The sequence below is a fragment of the Hippopotamus amphibius genome, chromosome 3 (genome assembly GCF_030028045.1).
Source record: "Hippopotamus amphibius kiboko isolate mHipAmp2 chromosome 3, mHipAmp2.hap2, whole genome shotgun sequence".
Taxonomy (NCBI): Eukaryota; Metazoa; Chordata; class Mammalia; order Artiodactyla; family Hippopotamidae; genus Hippopotamus; species Hippopotamus amphibius.
This window is the reverse complement of record NC_080188.1, coordinates 114,632,259-114,640,604: the sequence shown is the minus strand read 5'-3', so window position 1 is coordinate 114,640,604 and position 8,346 is coordinate 114,632,259. Positions and strand designations below refer to the sequence as shown.

At 40.9% G+C, this 8,346-nt stretch overlaps 1 protein-coding gene across 1 annotated transcript; it reads right to left on the bottom strand.

Annotated features, from left to right (window-relative positions):
• Positions 1-959: 959 nt before the first annotated feature.
• LOC130849485 (olfactory receptor 4D9) lies at positions 960-1,895 on the bottom strand. The gene has a single exon (XM_057728404.1). The coding sequence runs from the start codon at positions 1,893-1,895 to the stop codon at positions 960-962; it is 936 nt and encodes a 311-aa protein (XP_057584387.1).
• Between the last annotated feature and the right edge of the window lie 6,451 nt (positions 1,896-8,346).

The window sequence follows — 8,346 nt, the reverse complement described above, 5'->3', positions numbered from 1 at the left end:
CCAACAAATGGAAGATGTTCGCATTCTTCCTTCCAGATTAAAGGAACCGGAAGAGCTCTTCATGAGACCACTGGAGGCCAGATTAAATGAGTGCAGGCCCTGCACACACTATAATCTTATCAGCAACCCCACTCTTGAACCATTGCTATAAATTTCTTCACCCAATTTTCCTGGGTTGGGGACACACAGTTTTGGGGGGTGCAAGCCTGCTGTGTCCCCCTTTGCCTGGCAAAGCCATAAAGCTATTCTTTCCTACTTCACCCAAAACTGTGTCTCTGAGAGTCAATTTGGCACTGGTGCACAGAGGCTGAGATTTCAGCATCATGACCTCTTCCCATTTTGAGAAAGTGAAATTTAATATTTATCTTTATTTTTTTCATTTTTTGGCCATACAGGATCTTAGTTCCCTGACTGGGGATCAAACCCATGCCCCATGCAGTGGAAATGTGGAGGCTTAACCCCTGAACCGCCAGGTAAGTCCCTAATATTTATCTTTAAACTTTGGTATTACCTCATTCTTATAGAATTTGTCTCTTTTGTTATTATTATTTATGAAAATTTTATTTTTTAAAAATTTTATTTATTTTTTGGCTGTGTTGGGTCTTCGCTGCTGCGTGTCAGCTTTCTCTAGCTGTGGCGGGTGGGGGCTGGTTTTGTTGCTGTGCGTGGGCTTCTCGTTGTGGTGGCTTCTCTTGTTTACAAGCATGGACTCTAGGCATACAGGCTACAGTAGTTGCGGTGTGTGGGCTCAGTAGTTCTGGCACTCCAGCCCTAGAGCATGTGGGCTTAGTAGTTGTGGCTCTTGGGCTCTAGAGTGCAGGCTCAGTAGTTGCGGTGCACAGGCTTAGTTGCTGTGCAGCAGGTGGGATCTTCCCAGACCAGGGATTGAACCTGTGTCCCCTACATTGGCAGGCAGATTCTTAACCACTGTGCCACCAGGGAAGTCCCTCTCAAAGAATTTAAATCCTTTCTGAACTCTCTAGTCGTTTTTTTAATTTCCTCATGGCTGACTTCATTTCCTGATTTCTCAGGGTGTAGATCACAGGATTGAGCAGAGGGGAGATGACAGTGAAGGTGACAGAAATGGCTTTATCCGTGGGGAGGGCAGTGAAGGGCCGGGCGTAGACGTAGATGCAGGGCACAAAGTGCAGAGTCACCACTGTCATGTGGGAGGTGCAGGTGGAGATGGCTTTCCTCCTGCCCTCCCCTGCCTGAGACCGCAGCATCGTGAGGATGACTGTGTAAGAGATGAGGAGAAAGAAGAATATGAACCAACTGACTAATCCATTATTGGAAATCATCAGGAGCTCAAGTGCAGAGGTGTCAGTGCAGGCGAGTTTGAGCACCTGGGGGACGTCACAGTAAAAAGTGTCAAGAACACTGGGTCCACAGAAGGGCAGGGGCAACAGCAAGGAAATCTGCACGATGGAGTGGACAAAGCCCCCAACCCAGGAGGCCACCACCAGGCTAGTGCATCGTTCCTTACTCATGATAGTCAGATAGTGGAGGGGTCTTGATATGGCTATGTAGCGATCAAACGCCATCACAGAGAGAGAAAAAACATCTGCTCCCCCCAGAAGGTGGAAGAAGAACATTTGAGTGACACAACCATTGAAGGAGATGATCTTTCTCTCTGATAGGAGGTCAACCAGGACCTTAGGAGCTGTGATGGAAGAAAAGCAGATGTCAAGAACAGACAGATTGCGGAGCAGGAAGTACATGGGCGTGTGAAGACGAGATTCCCAGGTAACTGTAACCATGATGAGGAGGTTTCCCATCAGAGTCGTCATGTACACCAAAAACAAAAAGACAAATAAGACCCAGCTTAGCTCTCGGGACTGGGTGATTCCCAGGAAAATAAATTCTTTCACTCTGGTATAATTTCCCTGATCCATTGGGTCACAGATTCTTTTTCAAGTATATCTCTGGAAGAAACAACAGCACAGTTAAAGAACATATTATGAAGTCTACTGTTGTCTTTTCTGTCATTGGAGCTTTGGTGTTGGCCAGGGAAGTTCTTTTCCTATGCCTGCAATTCTGTGTGCCACTGTTAGGTAGAATGACCCAGGGGTCTGACGAGAGTCATACAAACAGTTTCTATCACTGTGGCCATTGAAACACAGGTGATGGGTCTGTGAACCTATTCAATTCTACTTTTACTACAACACGACACAAAATAATGAATAATAAGCATAAATTTTATGACATGAAGAATTTGTTCACAAAAGACATCATTATGAAGATTAAAAAAGAACCCTCAAATGGGAGAAGACATTTACAATACATATATCTGAGAAAAGATTCTCATCCAGAATATGTAAAGAACTTCTACAAATCAGTAAAACAAGATAGATGGCTAAAGCGGAAAATGGCAAAAGACATGAACCGAAACTTTGCAAAAAAGAACATCCTAATGCCGACTTCATTTCATTAATTATCAGGGAAACGCAAATTAAAATCACAGCAAGAAACTCCTGCATACACACCAAAATGGCTAAATCAAAAAAAATGAAAAATTTCAAGTGATAGTAGGGATGTGGCACAGTTGGAACACTGCTGGTGGGGTGTGTAAAATCACCACTTTGCTGTTTGGCTATATCTGCTAACACTAATAGCTATATTTGTATTAAATATTATCTTAAGATGAAGATCTATGTGTCTATGTATCTATCATCTATCTATGTATCTACCTATGTATTTATCTGTGTATCTATCATCTGTTATCTGTCTATCTACCTATCTATCTGTCTATCTACCTATATCTATCTATCATCTATCTATCTATCTATATCTATCTATCTATCTATCTATCTATCTATCTATCTATCTACCTATCATCTGTCTACCTATCTCCATCTTAAGAACAATCTATTCCACTCCTAGGAAGTATGGACATATGTTATGTCCATCAAAAGCTATACCCTAGAATATTTATAACACTGTTCCTAATTGCTTCAAACTGGAGAATGACACAAATGCCCAGTAACAGTAGAAAAGAAACATCAATTGTGTGAAATTCACACATTACTACCCCAGCAGTGGGAATGATCTACACTACATTGTAACAGTATACACCAGTCGCACAAATAGAATGTTGAACCAAATGATCCAGGCAGGAAAGAGTGCACAGGCTCTTATTTTGTTCACAGGAAGAACCAAAATATATAAAACTAAAGGGAACATGAGGGAGGCTTTTGAGGTGCTGATAATGTTCTGTTTCTTTGATCTGGGTGCTTGTTGCAAAGATATATTCAGCTTGTGTGAAAATTCATTGAGGGCTGGGCTTATGTGTGTTTTTCTATATGTATGTACATTGTACTTCAGTAAAATGTTAAAAAAATAAACATACAGTGATGACTTTATAACATTTTAATCTCATGTGTAAAGAATGAATTTCATTTCAAGTAAAATTTAACTGACCATTAACTTTCATAACAGTTATTTTATAATAAACAAAGTTATAGCTTTTACCAGCTACAACAGGTTTCTTGTCTTTCTCTCATTCACCCACTTTAGGTCCTCCCAAGTTCTTGTCTTATGCAGTTGCCCTGCTGTAGTTCTTTCTCTGATGCTGGTTTTAATTCCTCTGTTTTTTTTTTTTTTTTTTTTTTTTCCATTCTGCTCTTCAAGTCTTAGGAAAAAAGTCCTTTAAAGGCCACAGTTTCCGAGGCAGCACTTTCCTTTGTATTCATACAGAAAAAATAAGAGCCCCCCTTTTCATTTCATTGTCATTAATTCTTGGTGTTTATGTCAACAACACGGAGTGATGAGAATACACGCTCAGAATAGTGATCACAGAAGATCTCAGCTCTCCGGAATCCTAAAATTCCCCACACTAACTACTTACCATAACTAGAAAGTGGAGAAATCATTCCCACAGGAGTCTTTGGTTAATCTGGAACGTCGAAATATTTTAACTGATGACAACATCTTATTCTAGAATCTTTGTCTTGGATATTGGGATGATAAATGAATGTTTTCCAGATCTTCTGCTCAGGAAACCACTGTGACAAGATTAAGAGCTTCTGTGTCTTCTGTTCTCTCCTTCCTTCCCTTCTTTCTTTCTCCTGTTTTTCTTTACTATTTCTATTTTCTTTCCTTCCTCTATATACCATTTCCATGACTGTATTAAGGTTCTCCAGAAACAGAACTAATGGGATCTATGTCTATATCTACATCTATATCTATATCATCTGTATCCATCATATATATACATACATATATACACACACACACACATTTAGAGAGACAGAGAGAGAATTATTATGCAGAATTGGCTCACGCTCTTATGGAGGCTGACAAGTTTCACAATCTGCATTCTGCAAGCTGGAGACCCAGGAAAGCTGATGGTGTAATTCAGTCTTAATTCAATGACCTGAGAACCACGGGAGTCAGTGGTGTAAATGATGAGATGAGATGAGATGTCCCAGCTCAAGCTGTGAGGCAAGAATCAGGGGGTACATTTCTCCTTCCTCCACCTCTTTTTTTCTATTCAAGTTCTTAATAATCTATTAGGAATAGATGTCCGCCTGTTGGGGGAGGGGCAACAAATCTGCTTCACTGACCCCATCATCCAAATGCTAATCTCATCTGGAAACACCTTCACAGACACACCCAGAAGCACAGTTTAATCTGAATCCCTGTGGCCGGTTCAGTTGACACATAAAATTAATCATCATAACAACTTTGGAGGAAAGCTGACTCAAACATAGGCTCTTTCTTTAAGGAATTTACAGTTAAGACAATAAGAGTATCGTAGCTTGTGGAATCCGCAGAAAGAAAAGTGATCCCATTTGGGGACGTAATGTCTGTAAACCTTGTCCAGGAGGCTGCTGGAATAATATCACATCCCACACTTGCATTTTGGATACACATATGTGGATCATCTAGAGCATGTATGCCATTTGGGTTTTACTACTTCCTAGCTGGTTTGCCCTTGGGCAAGTTACTCAATAATAGTACCAAACTTATGAGAAATATATGTGAGGTTCAGATCGCATGGGTTAGAGTCAGTTCTCTATCTACAATATGATGATAAGACCTACCTTGTAAGCAGAGTTCTTCTAAGGAGCAGGCAAAGTTGCATGTCTGTTTTGCAAACCAAAAGCAGTTGAGGAATCTGGGTTTGCCAGTGGCTACCCAGTCTCGCCAGCTCCAGGTGAGTGCTGCTTCCTTACACAAGCCAGGTCCCTCTGGGGGAGACTTGACTGAGAGCAGCTCATCTTGCTACTGACCCTGTGGTTCAAAGCCCTCTTCTCAACACTTTGGAATAAGTCTAAAATGCCATTTATCCTATAGGGATATTTTTCTTTTTTGCTTAGGGATTTGGATTAAGGCCTATGTTAAAAAAAAATTAGACAATTGTCTCACACACCTGCTTATAAACATAAATTTATTTCTGTATACAGTTGTAAATATAGGTGTTTATATTAAAAAATCTTTGCCGAAAGAAAATAAACTATAATCTTCACTTGGAAACCCGGTCATCTGGATATCTGGCCTCGGCGAGGCGGGTGGGGGCGGTGGGGAGAGGTCCAGGCAACTTTCAAGGTCTCAGCATTATAGAAATGTGGGCAGAATAACGGAGCTCTGCTTTGCTTGTTTTTTCTTGCTTTTAAAGAACACATGTTCATTTTATCATTTCCAAAACCCATCATATCCATGTGAACTAGATATTATTATCCCGATTTTATAGATGAGGAAACTGAGGCACAGAGAGATGAACTAACTTGGTCAAGGTCTCACCGCTGGTAGAGCCATGTCTCAAACTAAGATTTGTCTTATTCCAAAGACTGATGCTCTTAACTACTTTAATTACACTTCTTCCCAGTGTTGATCAGCCCTTCCCAGAAAGTCATGCAAAGAAAAAAAAAATCCTTTGCAAATCAAGCAAAAGGAGAGCGTGGGTGTAAGACGGTGGTGTTAGAAGTGGGCACATGGTGAGTGAAAGGTTTGGCTGAGAGTAGCTTACATGAGAGGATGTCAGAAGTGACTTGGAAAAAAAATCAGAGTTTGAAAAGCGGACTTTGCAGTCCTCAGAGGTACCTCGACCAAGAACCTGCATCAACCAGAGTGTTCCAAGGCAAGGTGCAGAAATGAGTTCTGAGAAGCATCACCTCTGACACAAATTCCTCCTGAGGATAATAAATCTTGTGTGTTGTGTTCCTACAGAGGCTGTGTTTGTACAGAGTGGGAAGGATACTTTGTAAGATTTTACACATTGTATTGAAACACAGGCACCATAGAGAGGGAGGGGGAGGGGATAAAGAAATGCAATGTGGGGAGGAGGGATAAATTAGGAGTTTGAGATTAACATATACACACTATGGGGACTTCCCTGGTGGTGCAGTGGATAGGACTCCACCCTCTCAATGCAGGGGACACCGGTTCAATCCCAGGTCAGCGAACTAGATCCTGCATGCATGCCACAGCTAAGGAACTAGCGGGCCATGGCTAAGACCCGGTGCAACTAGCTAAATAAATAAATATTAAACAAAAAACAGACAAAAACATATACACACTACTATATATATATAATAGATAACCAACAAGGACCTACTGTATAGTACAGGGAACTATACTCAATATTTTTTAATAACTGATAAAAGACTGACTTCGGTGTACCTCATAAGCTGGTACAAGAGTGTAAAGAAATTCTAAAAAAAAAAAAAAAAAGAAAAAATAACCGATAAAAGAATCTGAAAAAGTATATATATATATATATATATATATATAACTGAATCACTTTGCTGTACACCTGAAACTAACACAACATTGTAAATCAACTCTATTTCAATAAAAAAGAATATAATTTTATGTGTTTTTGCAAGGTCAAAGGAAGGATCAAGAAGGTTTCTTAGAAATCACCCTGAAGGGGACCATCCTTTGGAAACAAGCTTGTTAAACATCGTGGACAGAGCCTGCAAACTCAGGGTTACCCCGATACCCCAACTTCCCACTAGGAAGGCTGCTCCATTCTCTATATCGAGTTTGAATCTCTGAGACGTCTCCCATGTCACAATTTTCTCTTTCCCAATATTGAAAAGTCTCTACTCTTGATTGAATCCCTAAAAGTTTTAGGGGCATTTTTCATATTCAGTAGCACATGAGGGCGCAGATTAGGTAGCCACGAAAACACCTTACTCAAAGCCCCCCTAATTCCATTCCCAGCTAAGAAGCGAAGCTGGCCAGACTGCATATACTGAATTCAGGAACTGCTGTCTTTAAGAGCTGTTTTCCCAAGGTAGTCACCTCCTGAGAGCTGGGGTGTCAGCACCTCCTCAACTACCTTCAAAATAATTCAAACCTCAACATCCTACCAAGTAAAATGCATCACACCTCCTGGGCCAACTAACCTTCTTCTCTCTTGCAAGGCACAATCCCCTCTTCCTAATAATGAAAAACCACCACTTTTCTTTGCTTCGTTAAGACTTTTAGTTTCAATAGGAACATTCTATACCCTTGCAGCATTTCTGGAAAATCAACACTAACAGCTTTTCAGTGTCAGAGGTTCACACACCAGAACTTAACTGACTCAGTCTCCAAGTGAAAAATCAATCCTCTTATGATGCTCCAATTGTCTCTTAGAAGAAGTAGATCCTGGGGGAAATTCTATGTTTCATGGACAGCCTACCTCAAGGCTAGTGATTTTGTTGCGTTTTTCCTTCAGGTGGGAAAAGGCAACCTCAGGGAATCACATCATTCTGGGTCTTCCACGTGGCCTTACGGTGCCTCGGCCACCGCGATTAGTCCCTCAGCCACAAGCCTAATAAAGAAATTAGCAAAGGGAATATTGTTGAATATGAATGCGGAGGCTGGGTGGCCAATTCAGTTGTGTTCTTATGGGAATCATTAAAATGTCACCAAGCCCTCCTCCTTCTCTCTCTTCTCTTCCATCGCCCCCTCTCTGCCCCATCTCACATGTACCTGCAGAGACACCAGTGCACCTTCAGGACATATCCTTTTCTCTAGAGGAAGCATGTGAGACAGTGTGTTATCCTCCTTGGCTTAGGAAGAAAATGTTGTGTTAAACCACATCATGGACCGTGCCATGTTCCTCCTCACCAAAATTGCTTTGCTAGGAAATGAAACTTGAAGGGCAACAATAGAAAAAATCAAAGCTTCATGGTACCGTCAGGGCAGCTGTCAGAGACTGGATGGTGCAGATATATACATGCAATTTCTGTTTAATGTGATGTGTACATTCCCCTATGCAATCATTTAACTCTACATCTCCGAGATCCGTGGCTCACTTAGAACCTAGGAAGTTTATTTATCAACTTATTTACTTCAGAATTATTTTATGTTGTTGGCTTCAGAGCTGTTTATCGTTAAAATATTTGATTC